The sequence below is a fragment of the Cnephaeus nilssonii genome, assembly GCF_951640355.1.
Source record: "Cnephaeus nilssonii genome assembly, chromosome: 6".
Lineage (NCBI taxonomy): Eukaryota > Metazoa > Chordata > Mammalia > Chiroptera > Vespertilionidae > Cnephaeus > Cnephaeus nilssonii.
In genome coordinates this window covers 54,420,807-54,447,649 of record NC_137077.1, presented here as the reverse complement: position 1 = coordinate 54,447,649, position 26,843 = coordinate 54,420,807, and the positions used below count along the sequence as shown (strand labels likewise).

The window sequence follows — 26,843 nt, the reverse complement described above, 5'->3', positions numbered from 1 at the left end:
GGCTTGATTTACCCATGGAGAGGGGAGGTGGATAAATATATGTGTATATGCAGTTCTTATGTACAACAAATGATCCATAAAGCTCTGTAGGTTATAACTCTTTTTATAGAAGCCTCTAGGTATTGAATCAATTAATTAAAAAATAGAACATCGGCCATTTTCTTTTGTAGTCAGTTTCTTCCCATACTTCTCATCTTTAAATTCAGATGTATGACTACGATTATATGAATGACTTTCTGGCCTTTTAAAGGGAATTTATCTAGCACTATGCAAACTAAGTTTCCAGACAGCTGCTCAAGAGCTGCCACAAGGTAAACAAAGCAATGATCCATGCATATGAGCCTAACCAATGGTTAAGGACAACAGGGGGGTGGGGGCATCCGTGGGGAGGGGTGTGGGATGGGAATGGGGGGATGAGGACAAATATGTGACACCTTAATCAATAAAGAAATTTAAAAAAAGAAAACAGCAAAAAAAAAAATAATAATAAAATAAAATAAAAAAGCAATGATCTTGCAGACTATCTTAACTTACACCAGGATGAACTTACCTGTGCTTCTTAAGAGTCTCTGGGTCTTGAGGGTAGGGAAGGGTGGGGGTAAAGGGGGAGATCAACCAAAGGACTTGTGTGCAAGCATATGAGCCTAACCAGCGGTTAAGGACAACAGGGGGGTAGGGGCATGTGTGGGGAGGGGTGTGGGATGGGAATGGGGGGACGAGGACAAATATGTGATACCTTAGTCAATAAAGAAATTTAAAAAAAAAAAGAGTCTCTGGGTCTTAACCGTTAAATTGATTTGAAAAAGGAAAAAATGTCTCGTGTGAAAGGTGTTGTTTTTTTTTAAGCATTGCTGATTGTTTGTTTGTTTAGCTCATTTCTAGGGCTACATGGAATAGACATGACACTTGGGAGAGTTTTCAGTCTATTTTTAAAGGAGGGAAAGTATTCAGGATTAAAATACAGTCATTAACCATGTAAGGAGAAATCTCTGCAAACCATTGTTGGAGCTAAGTGGGATGACTTCAGTGGTTGAGGACTTGAATCTGTGTAGAGCATTAACTTCTGTTTCTGAATGTATACTTGGAGAACTGTGTTGACTTCATTACAGGATTTCCCAGGTAGCAATAGTAAGTGATAAAGAGCCGACCACCCCTGCACTACAGATACTCTGTATCCCTGGAATGCAGTAGAATGACTGAACACATAGTGAATAACAAAGAAAAGATTCTCTCTTCCTCCAGGGAGAGACCCAGTCTTTCTTAAGGACATATAACTAGAGTACTCTTCTTGCTTTTTCAGCTTGCTTAAGTTAAAGGGAAAAAAAATTAAGATTCTATAACCATTTTTTGATTTTGCTGCTTTTTGATGGGGGAGAGGCTTGAAGTTGGTAACAATGTTGTGGTTTGTGACAGCTGTAGAATTTCTCCCTTAGGAAAGGAGATTGGTCCTCTCTGTTAGTGAATAGAGCTTTATAATATACCAGAGGCCCGATGCACGAAATTCTTGCAAGAGTAGGCCTTCCTTCCCCCGGTTACCGGCACCGGCTTCACCCGGGCTTCCCTTGCAGCCCCGGCTTCATCCGGAAGGTTGTCCGGTCTAATTAGCATATTATGCTTTTATTTTTTATAGATTTTTCTTTCTGGAGAGTCTAGTGAGTTAACTCTTTGAAGTACTCAAGCTAAAAATATGTGCAGATTGCTGTAGGGAACAAGGGAGGGAAATAGGTGCCAAGAGGATTCATACTACATTGCTTTAGAACCAAATCCTGGTGACTCTCAAAATAATTATGCTGAGTAAAAGAATCCAGATAATGTATGACTAAAATTCTAGAAAATGGAGATGAATGTGTAGTGACAGCAGATCAATGGTTGGCTGAGAAAGGTGGGGAAGGGAGGAAGGGCTTACCAAGGAGAAGGGGCAAAGTTTGGGGTAATAAATGTGCTTATTATTTTGACTGTGGCGATGGTTTCACAGATATATGCATGTGAAACCATTGTAACTGACAAAACTACATTTTAAATATATGCAGTTTATTGTATAAAGTTTTACCTCGATAAAGCTTTTTTAAAAAAGAAAATAAACAGCCCTAGCTGGGTTGGCTTAGTGGATAGAGTGTCGGCCCACTGACTGAAGGGTCCCGGGCTTGATTCCAGTCAAGGGCACGTACCTTGGTTGCAGGTTCCCTGGCCCTAGTCAGGGTGCATGCATGAAGTAACCAATTGATGTGTCTCTCTCACATCGATGTTTCTCTCTGTCTCTCCCTCTCCCTTCTATTCTCTCTAAAAATCAATGGAAAAATATACTCAGGTGAGGATTAACAAAACAACAACAAAAAGAGGAAAATAAACAGATCCAAAGATAGTGTTTGTCAGAGAGCCTTTTTCTGGGTTATAGGGAAGCCGCTGAAGACTTATATGTGCAATACAAGTCTTGTGTGGTGTGTTAAGTATGAATACACACCTCCTATTTAATGCATTTGATGTTTCTTTAGGAGTCCATAGAGCCTACTGTATTCTATTGAAGAAGATGTCTAATAGTAACACTACTCAAGAGACCTTGGAAATAATGAAAGAATCAGAAAAAAAACTGGTAGAAGAATCTGTAAGCAAAAACAAGTTTATATCTAAGACTCCAAGTAAAGAAGAAATTGAGAAAGAGAGTGAAGAAACCAGTTTGCGTCAGGAGACACAGGTAAGGATTAGAAGTGCATATATGCACACTCTTTATACCTGAACAGAAGGGTCTTTGTAGGTAGTGTTGGGGGATCTATAGGAAGCCAGTCACTTATAAGAGCACTTGATTCTCCTAAAAACCCAACTTCAGCCGAAACCGGTTTGGCTCAGTGGATAGAGCGTCGGCCTTTGGACTGAAGGGTCCCAGGTTCGATTCCGGTCTAGGGCATGTACCTTGGTTGCAGGCACATCCCCAGCGGGGGGTGTGCAGGAGGCAGCTGATCGATGTTTCTCTCTCATCGATGTTTCTGGCTCTCTATCCCTCTTCCTTCCTCTCTGTAAAAGATCAATAAAAATATATATTTTTAAAAACCAACTTCAGCTCTCAAGAAATATCTCCTTCCCTTTTTGTCATAGATTCCATAATGAAGTCGAAAGAAGACAAGAGTAAAAGCCCTAATCCATTTAGACCTGAGTTACACTGCTTCTTGCTACATTTTGATATTTTTTAACTATCAAAAAATAAACTGTATACAAACACATTTAACAAGTCATAATATGGCTCATACAAGAAACTATTAAAACTGGGGCTGCCTGGTTTTACACAGTGTTAAATTCATATCCTGGTTGTGTTAAAGCAGTCAGCATTTTCTGGATCAGAAATAGTCTCTGAACTTGCTATTTGGTAAATGTAAGTGAGAGGAATTTCACTCTTTGGTTGCCTTGTTCTCCATCTAGATTTGTATGACAGTGCAGATATGATGGCAGGAGGTGATGGTCCGCTGAGCTTCCTTCAGGGCTCCTCTTTGTACCCAAGCATCCCAGACTCTGAGTCTCATCCAGCTTACTTGTTCCCAGTCCTTCTCTTCTTCCATGGTCACTGCTGGTGTCCTCTGTTATCCTAGCCCAAATTACATATATCCTTTCCTTCATGCCTAGGAATGAAACTAGTATTTATTATATGCTTAGGAAATAGACTGTTAACTCTAGTAAATTAGTTTAAAAAGCAGTAGCACCAACATTTTGGAGAGTATGGAAACTTAAAGCATAATTTCCCTTGACAACCCAATACACCTAGGCCTTGTCTTCTTTAAAGATTAAAACAGCAATAGCATAAAGAGATGAATTAAAATCAGACAGCTCTCTGAAATATTATGTTGTCTTTCCTCTTAACAGTTTGCCAGATCTCTGTTCTGGCTGCTTTTCCTTCCATTATCTTGCATGTGAGTTTTCATTCCCTGTTCATCCTTCCAAAGTTTGTGGAGACAGTCTGCCACTGTTCCATCTATACTTCTAGCCTCCACTGGTACCAATAATGAATTTTAATTCCCCAGGGCAGATATATGAAAAATTTGTAATTATGCATTGTCATGGTACTTGGAAGATGATAATTAAATGAACTTTTGGATCCAAGTTACTCTGTTCTCAGGAGATTATTTTAAGCTGTTCTAAGGCAGGTAGAAAAGAAAGGGAGGGAAGGTAGGGGAGGGTGGGGGTAAGGGGGAGAGATCAACCAAAGGACTTGTATGCATGCATATAAGCCTAACCAGTGGTCACGGACAACAGGGGGGTGGGGCATGCATGGGGAGGGGTTTGGGATGGGAATGGGGGGATGAGGACAAATATGTGATACCTTAATCAATAAAGAAATTTTAAAAAAGAAAAGAAAAGACAGGATGTTTATAGGTTTTATATGCCTTATGGATACTCACTTGGTTTAAAAAAGTCTTCACCTAGATATACAAATCGGTTGGGCAGGGAGAGGGGAACCAGTTTCCCTCTGACTCCTTTGCAGCTACTTAGAGCAGGTGGAGCTGCTGCTGCCATCTACTGGAGCCCCTGCTCCTTCTACAAAGTCTCCAGTCTTTTTGGCCACCCTTTGGAAGCCCTCTCCCCTCTGCCATTTCCCAAAAGATCATGTACACTAAACAACACTAAAAGTGCTATTCTTTTTCCTACCTTCCCCCTGACTTACACTCTAGAAGTCTTCCCAAGAATCTTACTGATGCTGTCAAGGGAGCCCTGTTGTGCATTGGTGAAAAGTTGGGGAAAAGGGACTTTGATTACTTATACTGTGTGAGACATATTCTTGGAATCAGCAATTGGAGCTCAGAACATCTTTTGCATGGAAACAGTAGTATAAAAGGCAGGTTCTGAGATTCAGTTTAGAATGGGCAGACTCTGACTTTTAACACATATTGAACCTAGTTGAGTCCTTCAATTACCAACTGATTATGGCCTCCTAGCTGGGCTTTCTGCCTTTAAACTTGTAATCCCTTCTGATTCATGTACCATACTGCTTTAGAAAGATGGTTATGAAAGAAATAATGGATTGTGTTAATTCTCCTCAAACTTTCTGTGTGTCTTATTGCCCTAGGCTAAGTCCCAGATTTGTCAGCATGACATATTGTGACCTAGTCCCTTACCTGTCAGTCATCCACCTCTGGCGTCCTATGCTTCAGCCTTATGTGATATAAATCTTTGACCTTGTTATAAATAGGGACTGAAAAGTTTTGGGAAAGCATGCTTTTGTACAAGCTTTCTCTACCTAGAATGCCCTCCTTTGTATTCTTTCCCCCATCTGCCATTTGTCTAATATCTATTTATCCTTCAAAACTCAATCCAAATGTGTCTTTCTCCTAGAAGCCTTCCTTGACAACCTTACTCACCCATTGCAGGTCTACATTGTATAATTCTTCAACTAATGTCTACCTTCTCCACAGAACTCTAAGCTCTACGAGGCCCAGGATTAGGTCAGTTTGGGCTTATCATTGTATCTCTAAGGCCCAACACAGTTCCTTACAGGCACTCAATATTGCTAGGTCTGAGTTAGACACTTATGCTGTGTGCTCCTGTAGCACTCCACAAGAACCTCTGTAATATACTTAATGTACTGTAATGTAATTGTCTGTTTGTCTTCTTCAACAAGATTATGAGTTCCTTTTTGACAAGGTTTGTGTCTTTTATCTCTGTATCCTCTAGTAATTAGCATGGTGTCTAATAGATATATTATGCTTTTAATATATGTTTGACTATTGGATGAAAACTATCCATTTTGTAAAATAAACAGATTTATACAGACATTTACTATAGGGTTATAAATAAGTTATGAAACATCCATACAATGGAATACCATGTAGCCATTAATAAAGACAGTAGATCCTATATAATAAAGAGGTAATATGCAAACTGACCGTGACTCCAACACACAAGATGGCTGCCCCCATGTGGTCAAAGATGGCTGCCACAAGATGGCCGACAGGGGAGGGCAGTTGTGGGGGACCAGGCCTGCAGGAGAGGGCAGTTGGGGGGACCAGGCCTGCAGGGGAGGGCAGTTGGGGAGGACCAGGCCTGCAGGGGAGGGCAGGTGGGGGAACCAGGCCAGCAGGGGAGAGCAGTTAGGGGCGACCAGGCCGGCAGGTGAGGGCATTTAGGGGTGACCGGGTCGGCAGGGGAGGGCAGTTAGGGGGGACCAGGCCTACAGGGGAGGACAGTTGGGGTGGACCCAGGCCTGCAGGGGAGGGCAGTTAAGGGGAACCAGGCCAGCAGGGGAGAGCAGTTAGGGGCAACCAGGCTGGCAGGGGAGGGCAGTTAGGGGTGACCAGGCTTGCAAGGGAGGGCAGTTAGGGGTGACCGGGCCAGCAGGGGAGGGCAGTTGGGGGTGACCAGGCCTGCAGGGGAGGGCAGTTAGGGGCAGTTGGGCCGGCAAGGGAGCAGTTAGGTGTCGATCAGGCTGTCAGGGGAGTGGTTAGGGGGTGATCAGGCAGGCAGGCAGAAGGGGTTAGGGGCAATCAGGCAGGCAGGCAGGTGAGCGGTTTGGAGCCAGCAGTCCTGGTGGGATCAGGCCTAAACGGGCAGTCAGACATCCCTTGAGGGGTCCCAGATTAGAGAGGGTGCAGGCTGGGCTGAGGGACATACACACACACCCATGCACGAATTTTGTGCACCGGGCCTCTCATCTTCTATAAAATTATATCCATGGGGGAAAAAAAAAAGTTTAAAAGCAAGGTTCAGAGAAGTGTGTACAACCTACTTCTGTTTGATTTAAAAACAAACAAACTTGTGTATATACACATGTATGATAAGCTTATATTCATAAAAGATCTCTGGAAAGATTATAAGAAATTCAGTATTAATTGAGAGAACCAGGTAACTGGAGGACAGATGCCCCATTAATACCTCTTGAATGTTTGTGTTATTTGTGTTTTTACCTATCTGAAAAAATAATGACAAAATACTATTTCATATTCCTGAACTATGGCTCTTACTCTTCCCTTACTGTAACAGATCTTGCCATTGACCAGATCCACCGTCATTGTCATTTCTTACTTTTTCCATTCACTCTTCTGGTTCTCCACTTTGCATTGTAGTTGTCTTGTTCAGTAACTAGTGAAGACAACAAAGAAAAAGAAATCCTCACCTACCCAGAAGCGTGCTGGTACTCTGACTTTGTCTTGTTTTCCCTCCCTAACCCACCAGCCTCAGTTCTCTCTTACCCCAGTGTCAGTGAGTCCCATTCCAAACATTTCAGAAGCCCTAAGTATCTCATCCCGTACATAAGCCCTACCCAGCCTCTTCCCAAAAGCTGCATTTTGACTTTTCAGCTATTCAGAAACTTCATCAATTAATTAGTTGTTTCTTCCCTCCTCCCATCTCAGTCCCTCATCCTTCATCTTCTACCCTACTCCTTACCCACTCTTCTTTTCCTCCCTTTGCTCTGGAGGTTTTTTGTTTTTGTTTTAATCTTTATTTTTCAGATTATTACAGTTGTTCCTCTTTTTTCCCCCCATAGCTCCCCTCCACCCGGTTCCCACCCCACCCCATGCTCTTACCCCCCACCACCACTGTCCTCATCCATAGGTATATGATTTTTGTCCAGTCTCTTCCCGCACCCCCCACACTCCTTTCCCCCTGAGGATTGTCGGTCCACTCCCTTTCTATGCCCCTGATTCTATTATATTCACCAGATTATTCTGTTCATCAGATGTTTTATTCACTTGATTTATAGATTCACTTGTTGATAGATATGTATTGTTGTTCATAATTTTTATCTCTACCTTTTTCTTCTTCTTCTTCTTCTTCTTAAAGAATACCTTTCAGAATTTCATATAATATTGGTTTGGCGGTGATGAACTCCTTTAGCTTTTTCTTATCTGTGAAGCTCTTTATCTGACCTTCAATTCTGAATGATAACTTTGCTGGGTAGAGTAATCTTGGTTGTAGGTTCTTGCTATTCATCACTTTGAATATTTCTTGCCACTCCCTTCTGGCCTGCATAGTTTCTGTTGAGAAATCAGCTGACAATCGTATGGGTGCTCCCTTGTAGGTAACTAACTGTTTTTCTCTTGCTGCTTTTAATATTCTCTCTTTGTCTTTTGCTCTTGGCATTTTAATTATGATGTGTCTTGGTGTGGTCCTCTTTGGATTCCTTTTGTTTGGGGTTCTCTGTGCTTCCTGGACTTAGTAGTCTATTTCTTTCACCAGGTGGGGGAAGTTTTCAGTCATTATTTCTTCAAATAGGTTTTCAGTATCTTGCTCTCTCTCTTCTGGCACCCCCATAATTTGGATGTTGGTACACTTGAAGTTGTCCCAGAGACTCCTTACACTATCTTCATATTTTTGGATTCTTTTTTTTTTTTTAATATATTTTTATTGATTTCGGAGAGGAAGGGAGAGGGACAGAGAGATAGAAACATCAGTGATGAAAGAGAATCATTGATCGGCTGCCTCCTGCATGCCCCACACTGGGGATGGAGCCCGCAACCCAGGCATGTGCCCGTGACCAGCATCGAACCCGGGATCATTCAGTCCGCAGGCCAACGCTCTATCCACTGAGCCAAACCAGCTAGGGCTATTTTTGGATTCTTTTTGCTTTTCTGGTTGGGTGTTTTTTGCTTCTTTGTATTTCAAATCTTTGACTTGATTCTTGTGATCCTCTAGTCTGCTGTTGGATCTCTGTATATTTTTTTATTTCAGTCAGTGTATGCTTAATTTCTAGTTGGTCCTTTTTCATATCCTCGTGGGTCTCGCTAAATTTATCGACCTTTTCTAGAAAATGCTTGAAAAACCTTATAACCATGGTTTTGAACTCTATATCCAGTCATTTGCTTTCCTCCATTTCTTTTATTTGTGACCTGTTTCTTTGTCTCCACATTTTGGCTGCTTCCCTGAGTTGATAGAGTGACTTTGTGTGCTAGGTGTCCTATAGGGTCCAGTGGCTCAGCCTCCCCAGTTACCTGAGGTGGACACTCTTGGTGCACCCCTTTGTGGGCTGTGTGCACAGTCTTGTTGTAGTTAAGCCTTGATTGTTGTTGGTGTCACTGGGAGGAATTGACCTCCAGGCCAATTGGCTGTGAGGATCAGCTGTGTCTATGATGGAAGAACTTCTGTGCTGGAGACACCCTTATGAGACAAGACTTGCTTCAGTGGGGCTTTGGTGCTTACTGAGTCTGCCCCCTGAGTGTGTCCCTTATGGATCTGAGGAGTTGTAATCTGGATGGTCCCACTCTGACCCCTGGGTACACTGGCTCTTGGATCTCCAAGGAGGTGCTAATTTAGCAGGAGCTACAGAGAGATCTGCAGATTTCTCTTCTTTGTTTGGGTTTTGGAGGTGCCCAGATGAGGCCCAGCTGTGAAGCAATGCAGGCTGCTGTGGGGCCTTGGGCCTTCTTTTAGATGTTCTGAGCCTCTCTGACTCAGCTGCAGTTTGTTAGGTAAGTTTAAATTTCAAAGGACCAGGCCAATCATATGCAAAAGCCTCTGCACACAGGTTGGTGGGGCGGAGTCTCAGGGCGGAGCAAACAGCAATGGCTTCCCGTCAGCCCTGCCCTAAGAGGCCCCTGGGTCTCAGTGTCCCGCAGTAATCACTGCAAGCACCTCTGAGAGAAAGCCGCCCTCGAGTTCCGCCTGCTGCCAGACAGTCCAGTTTCACCCTGTATGAGTCTGGGTCCCCAGAGTCTCGCCCGGAACTGGAGTTCAGAGCAGTCGGGAGCTTGTGTCTCCCTGAGGATTGAAAAAGCCAGCCGCGTACTCAGTTGCCAGCCCTTTCCACGCGCACCTCCGTACCTCTGCACTTTACTTCCACAGCTCCTGTGAGTCTCAGTGTGCTTTTCTCTTCCCTTCTAGTTGTAGAATTTCCACTTAGCCAGCCTTCCTGTGGTTCTGGATGATGTCCGTTTTGTCTTTTAGTTGTAGTTTTGAAGTGGTTGTGCAAGGCAGCAAGTTCAGGTGTTTACCTATGTCGCCATCTTGGTTTCTCCCCTGCACTGGAGGTTTTATCCATATCTTCCATTCTCCCTACTTTTTATCTGTCCCATCTTATATTCCTGACCCAGGCAGTCTATAATAAGAGTCACCACCAGGAGCTTAGAACTGGGACAATTCTATGAGGAAGACAGTTGACAAGATCTTTATTCCATTTCTGCAACAATAGGGACATATGATTTGGACATCTCAGATTGGAACTCTGAATGGATTGTCCTATAAAGATGTTGTTATAAGTGAGGGTTAGGAGTCATATTTCATGTCCACAAGCATCATAAACAAGAGTGTTCTATGGTTTACCCAAAAGTAATTTTTATCTATCTGTGGAATAGGGCAACCAGTCAGTGTCTTCCTACTTTTTATCTACATGGTGAATGATGATTTGTCTGTAAGTGGCCTGTAGTGGCTTCTGTGTCATGGTTGCTAGAGTTGTAGCACAGGGGAATTAACCACAGCAAGTGGGTCTCATAATAATTTGGCTATGTAATAGTTTTACAGTTAGTGCTTTCTCTTTGTAAACTTGTATTGCTTTTAACCTGTATTGATTTTCCCCCACCTTTAATATTTTCTAATCTCCTTCTAACAGAGGCGGACATCCAACCATGGTCATGCCAGGAAAAGAGCCAAGGTGAGCACCTTTTCTCTATAGCTTCTTTTCTGGTGTTATTAGTAATACATTTTACAAATGGACTTATCACTAATATCTCATTTATTTGCATTATACATAGGCAAAGTTTTCTGCCTAATTGTGAATATACATGCACATGTGCACACACAGAAACATGCATGCACATATATCCTATTTTAATATTTTTCTCCATTATCTGATTCAGCCACAGGTATTTCTGATAACTGTGGGATACCCAGCCAGAGCCTCCCACAAAAGCCTGAGCAAATTTGTCCTAGTTCTACTGTAATGCTAGTTTCTCTGCTCAGCTCTGGCTTCTCTGAGAATAGCTGCTATATGAGTCTTACTTTTTTCCCTCTACGTTTTTTTTTCCTTTATGAATTTTTTTTTTTTTTAGATAAATTGTGCCCTATTGGTAGAAATGATTCAAGATTTTGAACATCCTAAAAATATAGCCCCCCTTTTTTTATATTTTACTTTTTAGGTTGGACAGGGAGGAAGACTTAATTTTTAATCATTGTATGATAAAATTAACACATCACAGATTATTTTAAGTAGTGTTATCAGGGAGGACTGTATATTATTAGTGTGTGCTAGCATATTAATTTTAGTTGGAAAACTGTAAAATGTTAAACTTTCTTGCAGTGGGAAGAATTATCACCAGAAATAATAATTAAGGGCATCCACCCTTTTCCCCCAGAAAAATAATGGCAGAATTTAAGAGTGGCCCAGCCATTTTGTTGCTTGGGTTTAAAGAAGGCCACTATGTATGATAAATTGACTCTGTGTCTTGCTTTATATAGCCTAATCCACAGTGATGTTCTTGATATTAAAGTTCAAACAGAGGGTATTCACCGCTATATCACTTCTTCCTGAAGTTTTTTCTTTTTTTAAAAAAATATGTTTTTATTAATTTCAGAGAGGAAGGGAAAGGGAGAGAGAGATAGAAACATCAATGAAAGAGAATCATTGATCGGCTACCTCCCACACAACCCCCACTGGGAATCGAGCCCACAACTCGAACATGTGCCCCTGACCGGAATCAAACCCAGACCCTTCAGTCCGCAGGCCAACACTTTATCCACTGAGCCAAACCAGCTAGGGCCTTCCTGAACTTTTTTTTTTTTTTTTTTAAATATATATTGACTGATTTCAGAGAGGAAGGGAGAGGGAGGTAGAAACATCAATGATGAGAGATAACCACCGATCGGCTGCCTTCTGCACGCCCCCCACCGGGGATTGAGCCCACAACCTGAGCATGTGCCCCTGACTGGAAATGAACCCAGGACCCTCCAGTCCGCAGGCCCATGCTCTATCCGCTGAGCCAAACCACTAGGGCCTTCCTGTACTTTTTGAGTTAAGTAAGATAGTTATTATCTTCATTTTACAGCTGAGGAAACTTGGGCTTATAGAGATTGAGGAAGTTTGACAAAGGACATTTATTAGTAAGTGGCAGAACTAGGCTTGAAGTCAGTTCTTCAGACTTACAAGTTTTTTATTTGTTGGTTTGTTTTTGTTAATTCTCACCCGAGGATATTTTTTCATTGAGGTTTTTTTTTTTTTGTTTTTTTTTTTTGTTTGTTTGTTTTTTTAAGAGAGTGGAAAGGAAGGAAGAGAGAGATGTGAGAGAGACACATTGATTGGTTGCCTCCCATCAACAACCCCACCAGGAGGGATATCCAACTTGCAACCCAAGTATGTGTCCTTGACCAGGAATCAAACCTGCGACCCTTCGGTGCTTGGGCTGATGCTCAAACTTAGGCACATGGGCCAGGGCAGACTTGCAAGTATTTTTCACTATACTGCTCTACATAGAATACATATACCAAGTTTTGTACTTTTGTATTCATGGTAAACCTTGATTTTAATGCAAAAACTCAGTAAATGTTTATAGGTAAATTTCTTATAAGTCACTCTATAGTTTTTCACTTTGAAGATCCCTAGGAGAGCAGTGATTTGCAAAATGGATTTCAGACCTTTTTGGGATTCTCCCTCCAGTAGAAATAAACCAAATGGATTCACTTTTTATCACATTAATTCCCAATTGTTAGAATGTTTTCTATCTTTCTCTTTATTCTTTTCTTAGACACTTCTTTCTATCCTTACCACCTAAGGTTTAGAGTCATTTAGCATTTACTGTCTGCTGTACACAAGGCATTATTTATGATATATATGTTTATATACCTTGTGTCATCTAATTCTCACAACAGCTCGTTAAGTATTTTTATCACAGTTTTATTGAAAAAGAGACCCATAGAGGTCAAGTAATTTGCTCAAGTTCTCGTAGTCCATAAGCAAAAAAACAGGAGTTAAAGCTAGGGCTTTTGGTTCTTAAATCTGGGGTCTTTCTACTGAGGTCTACTGTTGTGTATTCCCAGTAAACTTCTGAGCCTGAAATTGGAGCACTGGGCTGGAGAGAGGGAGGGGTAGGGGAGGAGAAGGGAGGGCCAAGTGAAGCGGTTTTCCTATCTGTCTAAAGTCGCCGTTTTGTTTTTATATGTCTACTGTTATAAGCAGGAGAATTATCTTTCTTTTGGGGTGGGGAGAATTATCTATCAAGTGAATCAGGAACTGGCAAGTAGGATCCATTTTTTAAAAAACCTTATTTAATAGAAGCAGCAACAGAGCCAAAGAGGATGTCCATCATTCAGCCAAAAGCTTTCTGAATGTCTGCCAAGGGAATATACTATATGTTATTTGTTTTTTCTCAGTCTAATTCCAAGCTCAAGTTGGTACGCAGCCTGGCAGTGTGTGAAGAGTCTTCTGCCCCATTTGCTGATGGGCCACTAGAAACCCAGGTAGGTCCTTTATAAGAGTAAGTGTAGCTCTTGTGTTTGGCAGTTGTTTGGTAAACTAGTATAGCAACCACAACATCAGCATTAGGTCTGGAAATCAGGAGCTTCGATACAAGCCATTATAGTAAAGCATGGCATGGGTAAGATCATGAAGTATAGATTTTCACACCTGGACCACCCACGATGATGCAGACAAGCAGATCCCAGGACTGGATCTTATTTTCCCACCCACATCCTTTCCCTCTGGTGGTTAGAACCATTTCCATCTAATTCTTATACCAAGAACAGCCAGTGTGACTTGAGCTGCCTATATAATACAAGGCTGTTATTGTAGAAAAGGCTTGGCCTTTATCCTTTTTTTAAAACAAAAGCTAAAACAATTTAATTAATAAAATACCCTCTTCTATAAGAGAATGCTGCCTCCCCAAGATTTATCTTCTCTGATATTTAAGGGGGCTACAGGAGAATTAAAATCCATTTTCCCTTTGATTATATTTCTCTTTATTCTTGTCCAAGGATATAATTCAATTGCACATCAGCTGCCCCTCTGACAAAGAGGAAGAAAAGTCCACAAAGGATGTCTCTGAAAAGGAAGACAAGGACAAAAACAAAGAAAAGGTTCCAAGGAAGATGCTGTCTAGAGGTGAGGACTTTCCCTCTTTCTTAATCTGTTCTAGGGCCTGGCTCTTCAGTGCCCTTTCCTTCCATCTTGAAGTTTGGCACCCGCTGGCCTAACTGACCCAACAGTTCATTGTGTCCTATGGACTTCATGGTTGCTTGACAAGGTACCTAACAAGGTTACTTTCTTTGCTGCTTTATCCAACCCTGTCTTAGGGGCTCATGCCCTACCACAGAGAGCTGCTCCATTAACGTGCTACCCATAGGAAGACGTTGTAGTCAGTTCTGATTTTATTTTTGCTCTGGAATAAACAGTGACATGGGTCATCACTGGTTGCAGCTCCTCCAGATACCTTTCATATTTTGGAATGATTGAAGTAATTATTTTTAGCTGTGCAGATTTGCATATTATTATTATTAAGTTCTCTTTGGCTTTAAACTCTTGGGCTGATAGCAAAAAGTCATGGTCCATAAAATGATAGTTGAGAGGAAAAAAGCAACCATGGAATTAAAATGTTATAAACAAAAAAATCATATAAATAATCAACATTTGAGCATATTTGCCGAGATTATGGAAAATTCAGTCTTGACTGACCTTACCTGGATCTTATTTTCCTTAACTAGAATAAAAACAGCTTTGTTTTGGTGAGGGCATTCAGTAAATACTGAGGGTTAGGTGGCTTTTCACTGTAATCCTTATGCAACACTGACTCAGATTCTACCTTCTATAATTGTCATGAGGAATTGGGGGGAGGGGGGGAGTTGGCAAATCAAAGTCATTCTGGTTTTTAAGCTAAAACCCCTAAAGTTTGATTCTACTTTCCTGTTCTCATCTCTCCTGATCAGGTTGTATTATGCTTGGGATTAGATATTATGCAAGGCAATTTCATTTATTTTAAATTTATTTTTGTTGTGGTGGTTTTAGACTCCAGCCAAGAATATACGGACTCCACTGGAATAGACCTACATGAATTTCTTGTAAACACACTGAAAAAGAACCCAAGGTAATAACATGATTTGATGAAAGGGGCAAAGGGGCCAGCAGCCAGAAGGATACCCAAAAGGCCAGGTAGCTTCTCAGAATTTTTCCATTAGAATCTCAGGATACCCATCCCCCTACCACCATTTCTCTTTAGTATAGTTTTATATTCTGTGAGGGCTTCAGAATATCCTCATATTGAGGTTTCTCCTTTCAGAAGAGTTGATAAAAATTCTGTGGAAGAAGAATGCAGAGACAAATATGAAGACTTGGGAGTACAGTTAAAAAGCACAGAAGAAAATAATAATTGATTGTACATAAATTAAACCATAATAGTTTTAAAAGTCTATGAAAATCATATAGAATGTAGAATAATAATTAGATGAATAAGTGTAAAGTATGTGTTCATATGAATATGACTGCCAACAGAATTAGGTTTCTGATAAGTATAACAAAGTACATGGTTAGCAGGATCTGCAAAATGCATACTCCGTTGTTTTCCTTTTTTTTTTTTTTATAATTCTTTATTGTTGAAAGTATTACAAATGTCCCCTTTTTTCCCCTATTGGCCCCCTCCAGCCCGCCCCTGCCCACTCCCCCGCCCTAGACCTTCAGCACCCTATTGTCTGTGTCCATGGGTTATGCATATCCTACATAATAAAAGGTAATATGTAAATTACCATCACTCCGCTACGCCCACGATTGGGCCAGCGGGAGGCACAGGGGGTGGGACTTGGGGTGGCTGATTGGGCCAGCAGGACGCTGAGCTCGCGTCGCTAGCAGCGGCGTGAACTCAGTGTCTGCGCCATGGCTGTGTTGCGGCACAGAAGGGGCCTCTGGGGCAGCGAGCCCACGTCCTGCTGCGGACCATCAAAAGCAGGGAGCGAAAGCGGGGGAGCTGGCTGGCTGTCCGCTGGTGCACCAGGCCTTTCGAAAGCCTCCAGCGCGGCAGAGGCTTTCGAAAGGCCTGGTGCGAGAACAGACAGACAGCCAGCTCCCCCGTGATTGAAAGCCAAAGCGGGGGAGCTGTCTGTCTGTCCGCTCCCGCACCAGTGGACAGACAGCCAGCTCCCCCGCGATCGAAAGCAGGGAGCTGTGTGTCTGCTCCAGCACCAGCGGACCCCCTGCCATCAAAAGCAGGGAGCAGGCTGCTAGCAGTGTCCGCGGAGCGTGCTAGACTTTGCGGGGCAGTGGATACGGCCTGAATGGCCGGTTAGGCCTAGGGGACCCTACACGTGCATGATTGAATCATGCACTGGGCCTCTAGTATGCATACACGGTCTTTGGTTGATTACCTCCCACCCACCCTCCCCGGCCTTCCCTCTGAGATTCCACACTCTGTTAATTATTTTTCTTTTTTATTGATTTTAGAGAGGGAGGGAGAGGGAGAGAGAGAGAAATATCAATAATGAGAGAGAATCATTTATTGTCTGCCTCCTGCACACCCCCTACTGGGGATCGAGCCCGCAACCCAGGCATGTGCCCTTGGCTAGAATCGAGCCTGGGACCCTTCAGTCTGCAGGCCGACGCTCTATCCATTGAGCCAAACCAGCTAGGACTATTTTTCTTTTTTAAAGTAACATAAGAAAAGTCAGTGAGGTTCAGTAGCCATTGCATTTTGGTCCACTATTGGGGTTTGGATCTCTTTGTCCCTTCAGCTTTTATAGTGAGCAGATTGTGTTCTCAGTCTTTGCTTTGAATACCTATGGGAGGCTGCTTTTTGTTTTGTTTTTATATTTTCTAAACAGGGACAGAATGATGCTGCTAAAATTAGAACAGGAGATTCTGGAATTTATTAATGACAACAAGTAAGTTATTTGAATGAAATACAAATTTAGAGGTGGGAGCGTCACCAAAAGAAATTTAGGTACAATTTCAGGATATCCCTCTTTCATCTTCCTCTTACTGTATTTTGATGTAATTATTCACTGGAAACCAAAAGGAGTTGGGGGGAAGTAATCAGTATGTATTAAAAAGTATATGTGTGAGAACCAAGTGAGGTATTTAAGTTATTGCATAAACTTTAGTTGAAAAAAAAGTATATATTTTCAGCAGCTAGCCCTTGTCCCATATTTTATTATTATTAAATTTCTCCCTTTTTTCTTTGTAGACTATCATCCAGGTGGATGAGACCTAGGACTTAAGGAGTAGTCTTAATGTGTGTTAGTGGGTCTATAAAATACTATTGTTAAGCTGAGAGAACCTTGTTGGTTCCCATTGAATAAATATCTTTCTTATAATATGTCTGTTTCTCCTAAGAAATTACCCATTTTAGATACTTTTAAGGAAAACTACAATTGGCTCTTATTTATCTTTATTTTGTTCCTCTCCCTCCCCCGGTTTTCCCTTCAGTAACCAGTTCAAGAAGTTCCCTCAGATGACCTCATATCACCGGATGCTATTACACCGGGTAGCTGCCTATTTTGGGATGGACCACAATGTTGATCAAACTGGAAAAGCTGTCATTATCAACAAAACCAGTAACACAAGAATGTAAGGGAGGAAACCACAGATTGGGAAGACTTTCCTGGGATAGCTTCTGGGGTGGAAGAGGAAGGTTATAGGATCAAGATGTCTTTCTGGGGTAGGAAGGGAATGTGGGGGTGGGAGGCTGTATTATCAATTCCTCCTCTTTCCTCACTCCTGTGAGGTGTTGGATATAGATTCTAGAGGCACTGATGTTTTGTGAAGACTGGCTCTGGCCTCTCTTCACCTTTGCTGATAGGAGAGATATAACTTTGGAGGAAGACAAGTTGTAGATGTATAAAGAACAGACCCTGAGGACTTCATTACACCTTATGTGACTTTTTGAATGCCTGACTCCAGAAATCCACCTGATGAGAGTTGTGGAATTTAAGAGACCTGTACTAGGAGGTCTGCTTCCTAACAAAAGGGCTTTTCCTCCCTTCCACATTTTTCTCCCAATCCCAGCCCTGAACAGAGGTTCTCAGAACATATAAAGGATGAGAAGAATACAGAATTTCAACAGAGATTCATTCTCAAGAGAGATGATGCCAGTATGGACAGAGATGATAACCAGGTAAAGAATGGAAAGGGGTGGGTGTAGAGAGAGATTGCAGTAAGAGAAACTGGGAGGGCAGAAGAATTTTTGTGGGATAGAGAAAACTAGAAATATGGAAAAATATATTGAGCTATATTGAGTTGGCTTTGGCTTAATGTTGGGGGTTGACACTTGCTGAGCTGAATGCCACCCGTTAGCCCAGAGAGACATGGTGCTGAGGTTTGCTGGGTTTTCTTGTTTGTCCTGGAACTCCCTGGTTCTGCCACTGACTTCTAATTACACATCATTTAGGGACAAAGCAAGGTCCCTCCCTGCTTCTGCCTTGATTCAGTTGATGACTTCATTCTTTTTTTCTTTAATAGTTAGGGATATTTCTTTAGGAACCACTCAAAGCTACTTTATCCCACTTCCACTCTTATCCTAGTTCAGGACTAGCCTTGAACTGGCAAACTTGTGATCTGATTTACCCACTTTTAAAGGTGTTTCTGATCCTTTTCTGCAAATTCTTTTCCTAAGTCCTTCCACCAAGGTGAGTGAGTTAATTTGGCTTCTGACGTTGGGAGCCTCAGACAATATCCCCTTTTTGATCCACTCCTATAGGAATAAGAAGTGAACAATCTGCCCCATCCTTTCCTTTAAGGGCCTGGCTTTTCCTCTGACTTTGAGCTCACCCTTTAGATAGCAAGTGATTATTTGTGGGTTAGTTTTCTAGCCACATGTAGAGTTTAGATCCAGCCTATTTCTGCTTGACCTCCAAAGGAGGTTAGGTGGAGAACCAGGATTAAGGTTTAAAGAGCATGGTTGGGTAATGCCAATATGAGCCTTGCTAATTAATGATAACTATAGTAATATCTTACCTCTAGAGTCAAAATTAGTTTCTGTAGGATATTGTATCATCTTGAGACCAGGACTTTCCTGCTTGTTACTTGAATATTTGAGGGAATCTTTTTGAGAAAAGTACCATTATCTGTTGTGGACAAACATGCTGGGTCTGATTGAAAGCAACGAAATATACAAAAAGATAAACAAATTTTAAAAAATAAGAAAGAGCCTTTCCATCCTGATGCCCTTCTCTCCATTTTCCTAAAACCTTTTTTTCTGTGGATCAGGAATTATTCAGGCCTCAAGGCACATGAGTGGAATTTGTCCCTATTTTATCTCTCAGCTTCAGGCTTGATTCACAATAGGTTAGGCTCTGTGCACTTTCTGTCTGTGATACTAATAATAAACACTGTAATTGCTATTCTTTTGGGTGTTTTTCCTGAACTAGATTCTGTTCCTAACACATATACATTATCTTTTAATCTTCACACCCCAGTGTAGATGGGGGTTATTAGCCCCACTTTAAATGTAAGAAAACTGAGGCTAAGAGATGTTATTTGCCTGAAGTGACATTACTCAGAGGTGGCAGAGCTGAGATCCTGCCTGACCTCAAAGCCCATTACGTACTTTCTACTCTGCCACTGGTTTACTAGTACTAGGGGCTGAAGACAATATAGTGCCATAAAGTCCTGTGTCTTCTTGGAATGGGATTGTAAAAAGACATGTAGTAGAATTTAGGTTCTTCAGACTAGTGAGAACTAAATCTAGTCAAAAGTTGATACTCCTGAAGGCATGCCTACCTCTGGAGATTGGTGAAGGTGGGGAAAGTCAGCCCAGAGCAGCAGTCTTCTTGGTTGTTTCATCTAAAGTTTCCAAAGCCTCTGAATTGAAGGTCAGAATCTTATAACCTGATGACATTCATTTGATGGGTTACCTCCCTCAGAGCTCCTTGCCTTCAAGACAGTATGGGAAAGGACACTCTATAACACCCTACCCAAGATAGTGCTCATAACTCACAAGCCAAGAGAGGAAAAGACAGTGTGGGAGAGTTGGGTGGTAGACAGCCAGAGGTGGTGATCTGCTCAGCCATCCCTTTAGTCACCTCACTACATTTCTCAGAGAATGTAAGGTTCCCTATCCACCATTTTCTTCTTTTCCCTTTCTATCGCTCTGTTTCCCCTCCTTCCACCTTATCTTGTCTGTTCCTTTCTCTGTCCATCCTTCTTTCTGTTCTCTTTGCCATTTCTTTCTCTTTACCTCATTGTGTTGCTCTCTTTCTTCTCTATTTTTGTAATTTCTCTCTCTCCCTCCCTCCAGGAGTTACAGTTAAGATGAGAAAAAAATTCTTAAGCATTGAGTTTAGCTTTACCCTTGGGATTTTATTTCCAAAGCTTTCTTTGCCGAGCTGTGTACAACTTGGATCTTCAGGACATGGCATTCATTAGTGACTAAAGAAGGGATAATATCAGGTGTTAGATCTGTAAAACTCTTCTCTACATTCAGCTCTGCTAATTACATGTTTCTTCTCCTTCTCTAGCTTCCTCCTATCCCTTGCTTTCCCTTCAGAGCAATGTTGTTTCTTCCCTCAGCTATTCTCTTGATCCTTACTGATTGGAGAGTACGTGAATACTATAAGGAAGCAACCCAATCCTTATAAATAGTTGTTGTTCTTGATACTCTGGGGGTGGGGGTGGGGAGATGGAGAGGCCCCAACCATCCAGAAAACCTGATCTCCCAAACTGCATGGTCAGATGTACCCAGTGAAACCTGTCCAACACTGGAAATTTTAGTGCTTCCCCCCCCCCCTTTTTTTAATGGCAACTGTAAACTCTCCCGGTTTCTCTTCCTTGCTGGTGTGCAGTGAGCTTGCAGTACGAGGAGAACTTAACTAGCTTAATTCTGCTCATCGATCTAGATCAGAGTTCCATTGCAGGATGGAAGGAGGAGCAAGTCAATAGAAGAGAGAGAGGAGGAATATCAAAGGGTCCGAGAGAGAATATTTGCCCGAGAGGTAAGTGTAGCTTCTGAGAGTTGTCAGCCCATAGCTTTTAGCTCTTAATCTTTGGAACTGTGAATGGAATGAACCCTCCATAAATGTGTTGTTGTTGTTGCTTTTTAACCAAAATCAGGCAGCCCCAAATTTGATCTCTAAAATTAAATGTGGCTTGTTAGGAAGCTGCAGAGTTTTGTTTGTATTATTTTTTATTACATTCTGCTGTATGGCATATAAAGAGAACAAATGGAGTGGCTGAATTTGGTGGATATGATTAGACTGAAAATAGAAATGGTTTGGCAGGGCTTATGGAAGGGCTTTGAATCTTGCCTGTCAAACCCTCCTCCCACTTACCCTCTTTCACTTCCACTATCCATTTTAGGCATCTTTGCTTCTAAGTGGAAGACTTAGTGTCCACACAGCCTATACATTTTATCTTGTTTGGCCAGCCTCATTTTTAGGATATGTTGGTGATTGTTAGAGCACAGATCTGGCATCATTCTCTGAGCTCCACATTCCATATTCACAGAAGGTACCACTCACTAGTCCCTCCAGTCTCTACCTGAACAGAAAGTTTCTTTCTTCCTATATTTCTTAACTTGCTTCTTAGAATAGGACTGGCTCTTTGGGCCAAAAGCCAGCATGAATCACTTTAGGCAACTTTATTCTTAAGAGTTGTGAGCCAAATCAAATATAGTTGATACCCCTGTATCTGGTGACCTTTGCCTACCAGACTGAAGAGAAACATAGCAGAAATTCAGGAAAGGCCGTAGATAGGGAAGAGGGGAACAAATCTCCAGAAAATGTAGGATCCAGTTAGCAGCACCATCTTACAATCAAATTAGCAAACAAAAGAGGAAGAACCAGCCTCCCTTCATTGTCAAAACATAGCCAGTTATAATCAATATACTTAGATGGACACTACTCTCCTCCCATTTCCCCACTCTCCCCTCCGTCAAGAAGAATACACACACACACACACACACACACACACACACACACACACACACACACATACCTTTTCATCATCACCTAGCTCAGAAAAATATTGTCTCCAACTTTAAGAAAACTGAACTCCTCTATGAACTTGTTCCATTGTCTCAGGAGACCCAAATGTTTGAAGGATCCTCTTCACTGGGGACAGATATATGACAAACCTTCTGGCCAAAGGTCCAAAAAGAAGGAATCTTCTTACCTTCTGTTACATAGACTTCCATTTTGAGTTAGAAAAATCTGTCCTCCAATTATCCAATCAGGATAATTGGATAATCCTCAAAGAGGATTCTCTAACCTTTACCTGCAAACCAATTGGGTGGAATGAAAAGAGATCATTTGTACATGGCTGTGGCTGGTGGTGACCCTAAATTGTGACAGAGCAGGTTGGGGAATGATAATAGAAAACATTTATATAGTTTTTACTATCTTTCAGATACTCTCTTAGCACTTTGCATAAATTATTTAATCCTCATACTAGGTTATATTATTTTCCTCATTTTATAAATGTGGGACTGAGGCAAAGAGAGGTTAAGTAACCTAAGATCACACCACTAGTTAGTAAAAGAGCTGGTGTTTTAATTCAGGTGGTCTGGCTCAAGTCCATGCTCTTAACCCCTAAAGTAAACTACCTCTCAGTAGTTTGCTTTGCTCTGAGCTCTTTAGATTAAGAAGTACCAGTGACATAGCATAGCAGTCTGTGATGTGGACCTCTGCTTCACTGACACATGGAAAATGACTGTCCCACCATGCCAGTATATTAGCAAAGCCACAGCTATTCTGAAAGTACAAGCAACTTTTAACAGGGTATTGGGGCTAATTATGAACAACACTGGAATATGTCTACCTACCTTGCGGATTTATCACTTTCATTTCAGCACTTCCTACATCTTACTGTAGGTAGAGGCATCAGGAATCTCAGAAGGTGTAGATAAAAAAAAAAATGGCCAAAGTCCACCATATTCCAAAGATTCCCATGTGGAGAGGAACCTGGCCAGTCAAAGGGAGATGATTAAGGGTGGAATTGAGGAAAAGGCAGGCCAAAAAAAAGAGAAGTGGCAAGAAGGGTGTTTGGATGGAAATGCTGATGCTGCAGCCTTCTCTGGAGCCTGAGCTGTGTATTGGGAAAACTGCCCCATTTAGGCTCTGCTCTGTGTGGAGTCCACTCTGCTCAATACTCTTGGTACCTTTTTCTAAGGGTTGGGAGTCCACTATAAAGCTTACTTCACTCAGCTCAGTGGCTTTTTCAGGAAATATCCCCAAAAGGAATGTTTCAGGCTTTTAATTTTCTCATTTTTCTAGGCTCTAAAAAGTACCTGCTTCCCCAATTTCTTACTCTCATTAGGTCTCAGGTCAGAATGTCTTTCATTTTGGCCAGTGTAGAGGACAGAAATGGATAATTATTGAGGATGATTTCCAAAAAAAAAAAACAACGAAATTTCTTTCTCTTGTCTCCCTTTTTCCTTTCTTTGAACACATTCTTTAGGACAAGCACACCAATTATTATGCTCACTTTACCTCTAGAGAGAATAAATTTAGAGCTTAAAAAGGAAATAATAGTTAGGTTAATACTTTCCTCTTCCTCCTTTCCATACTCCTACCTTTATCAACCTCTCTTTTTTAACACTCTGGGAAGGCTAAAAATGCTCAATGCTCTTTCCCATTAAAGATGAGAAGTCAGAGTGGGTGTGTGGGTGTGGGTCATCCTGTCCCTGCTCCCTCTCTCCCTGTTGGGGGGTGAGCTTGGTTTGAGGACCTTGGGTATTCATAGCATCATGGACACCCTTTTCGGTTATGCCATGCTGTTTTCTTATAAGTTATTTTCCGTTTTCTCCCCCTCACCTAGACTGGCCAGAACGGATATCTAAATGACATCAGGTTAGTACCACTTAGCATGTTCTCTGCTTCTCATTGAGCTTTTCAGTGAGGTTAATATAATCCTGTAATGATGCTTTTCTTTGATGTTAACCAACAGACTCTCCAAAGAAGCCTTTTCTTCTAGCTCTCACAAGAGAAGGCAGATTTTTAGGTACTTCTGTGTAATCTTTACCTTTCCTTGTTTTTTTTTAAATTTGTTTGTTTGTTTTGTTTTGCTTTGTTTTGTTTTGCTGTAATCTTTTCAGCGGAGTGAGTTTGCTCCATGCATGGCTGCTTGTGGAATAATTCAGTTTGTGGTTTTTGCAACATTGGATATTTGTCCCCATTAAAAAAACAAAAAACACGGCTTTTGCTCAATGACTTTATTTTTATTGTTGTTGATTTCATTTTAAGTCCTGGATAGGTGGTGAAGGGGACCAAATAGTTATATGGGATAGGTACTGTTTCTTCCCAGAAATTTGCTGGAATTGGGCATTTTTGGAGGAGTTCAACATATTAAGGTAAAAAAAAGAATGGATGTCTTTTAAGCTACCTTTTCTGAATCTGTGGAAAGTTATGAAGAGCTTATCCCTGACCCAGCATAGGGAATGTTTTGTATCTTTAAGAAAGAATAGTACTAACACATATACATACAAATACCTCTGTCTATGTAGTTCTCTCTTTGGAACAATGTGTAATGGGTAAGATGACCCACTTCTGAGGCCCAAGAAGGAACTCAGAAAGGATTGTCTACCTTAGGAGGTCTTTAGAGCATGACCTTTATGTTATTGTTCATGACTTGTTCTTAATTATTGGCGAAAGCTGCTGTACTAACTTCTCCAGTATCTAATATTCTCCATTTTCCACAAAGCAGTCATGAGAACCTTTTATTTCAGTCTCTCCGTTCCACCCCAGCAGATTACTAAAGGTGGTGATGAGAGAAGAGCTACTTTAGGACCCTATCTTATCACCAACTCATTTTAAATATATTCTTTCCATTTGCCGTAGAAAAACTATAGAGCACAATATTTAATACCAGGATTCAGGTCTAATCCTTTCCAAAGGGCTTCTGTCTTTTTGAATCCTAAGCTTGATAGGACCTTACTAACTCAGATTAGTTAGAGCTCTCATCCCCAGTACTTCAGTTGTCCCTTCCGTGTTATCCTTTCTAAAGTTAGTTAAGCCATCTGGAGGTTGGGATAGAGAGATTTTCCATTCTTGGGTTGGAGGATTTATCTCCCTTTCCATATCTTTGAACTTTTTTTCCTAGACTATCCCACCTTTATGTCCATATGAAAGCCCCAGGCAGAAAGGGCTCTGCATTTGTGGTGGTGGTCGAGATAGAGTCCCCCTTTAAAAAAAATAATAAGTTCCTGTTCCATATTGTACACTTCAGTTAGAATTCATGCCAGAATACCTATAATAAACAGGAGTTTTAAACTAACTTCTATGTGTGACTTCGTGCACAGTGCTTGACAGTTGCTAAAGTACACTAGCTGATTCAGTTCTCTCACTGATTTGATAAACTGGTTTACATGAAAGAAAACAAAAGCAGAGACATTTAAGTGACCAACTCATGTTTTCATGGCTACTAGTGGCAAAACTGGGACTGACTCTTTGTCCAGTGTACTTTTCATCAAACCACACCAGCTCTCTACAAGCATCACTCCTTCTTATCTGAGTATTGTTCCATTCAGAGCCCTAATTCAGACTTACTGCTAAGGATGATGCCCTTATTAGTGTTGCAGAGCATCAAACTATATCAACTATGCAGATAACTAGAGGCCCGGTACACAGAATTCATGCACGGGTAGGGTCCCTAGGCCTGGCCAGCAATCAGGGCCGATCAGGTTCCCCACCTCCCAACCTCCTCCTTCCCTCCCTCCCTCAGCGCCCTGCCACTGCCGCTGGTCGTCTGCCCTATTCCATGCTGCCCCCTTGTGGTCAGTGCACATCATAGCAAGCGAGCAAACTCCCGGTCAAACTCCCAAGGGGGCAATTTGCATATTAGCCTTTTATTATATAGGATAACTTGAAGGATCTAGTTAGCAGGTGCAGCCTTCTCCTATCCAGACCTCCTTTATGCTGCTGCTTTCTATACTGAGTTTTGATTAAAAATCTATGTCATTTAAATGCAGCTCCATGAACTCTTAAGGGGTACTTCATTCTCTATTTGGGTACTAGTTCAGAATTCTAATCCTTAGAAGCTGATCTTCTCTAACTGCTTTATACCTTTATTCCCAAGTTTGTGAAATAAATACTGATATACCAGATTTCCTCATCCACAATTGGCAATAACTATGGCAGCTTCCCAATCCTTTGAAAAATTCTATTCCACTGATAAATAAGCCACAATGAGGGTTACTGATATTTTTGCCACCTCTTCCACAAACTTCTCTTCCCACTTCCCAGACACAATAAACTGGACTTTTCACAGCACTGAATCTACTTGTAAAAACTAAGTCAGCTCTGATTTCACAGGAGTATAAAGTGTGAATTTTCTCTGTTCTTCACCCTTATCTCTCTAACACACAATCCAATCCAATGCTCAGAATTGCGTTTGGTAGTTTTCCCTCACTGCCTTATTTTTAGTAAAGTGGAAAGACTTGACTAGAGGTTGGGTGTATTCGTAGGGAAGGAAAACTGATCTCTTTCCTGACCAAGACTCAACTTAGATTCTTTAACTCTCAGGTTAGTCAGAAGATGATCAGACGAGCCACATTTTGAGAACTTGGCCATCACTATCTTGGGGGAGGGAACTGGATGAGTACAGAAGTGCTGCCACTTTGGCTCAAGCTTCCCAGGGCGTTTGGTTTAAAGTTGACTCATTCACTGTCCTTTGGTAGAAAAAGTAAGTGGCACAATTGTTCTAATAGATAGTACTGTGTTTGATTTAGGTATAAAAGGCCATTAGGACTTTTGCAAAATTCAAGCTGTAATGTCTAATAAGCAGCCTCATCCATTGCTATTGCTGTATCCCATTACCCCAAAACACACATATCTTTATTGAGTCCTCTCAGTAGACTTGCCTGTGTCCATTAAGATGGAGCTATTGGCTCTCACTTGAGGTCTGGAGATTCCCTGGTTTATACTTCTTTCTTGTTTCCCATTCCACTTTGACATCCCCAAGAAAAAGGGATAAAGTTTTGGAGAACCAGGCATATTTTCTAGCCCTCTATTCTAATGATATAGAGAGTAGT

General features: G+C 41.5%; 1 protein-coding gene across 13 annotated transcripts in view; it reads left to right on the top strand.

The window, feature by feature from the left end:
- Positions 1 to 26,843, top strand: part of R3HDM2 (R3H domain containing 2) — a 162,885-nt gene that overhangs the window by 105,213 nt on the left and 30,829 nt on the right. For 12 of the 13 annotated variants that reach the window (XM_079774198.1, XM_079774201.1, XM_079774203.1 and 9 more), the window contains 10 exons: positions 2,493 to 2,692; positions 10,523 to 10,564; positions 13,276 to 13,362; positions 13,876 to 14,002; positions 14,903 to 14,981; positions 16,705 to 16,764; positions 17,309 to 17,449; positions 17,888 to 17,996; positions 20,716 to 20,811; positions 23,633 to 23,664. In XM_079774198.1, the coding sequence (XP_079630324.1) occupies positions 2,493 to 2,692; positions 10,523 to 10,564; positions 13,276 to 13,362; positions 13,876 to 14,002; positions 14,903 to 14,981; positions 16,705 to 16,764; positions 17,309 to 17,449; positions 17,888 to 17,996; positions 20,716 to 20,811; positions 23,633 to 23,664 (973 nt within the window). The remainder of the gene's footprint in view (positions 1 to 2,492; positions 2,693 to 10,522; positions 10,565 to 13,275; positions 13,363 to 13,875; positions 14,003 to 14,902; positions 14,982 to 16,704; positions 16,765 to 17,308; positions 17,450 to 17,887; positions 17,997 to 20,715; positions 20,812 to 23,632; positions 23,665 to 26,843) is intronic. The other variant, XM_079774205.1, reaches the window with a different exon arrangement.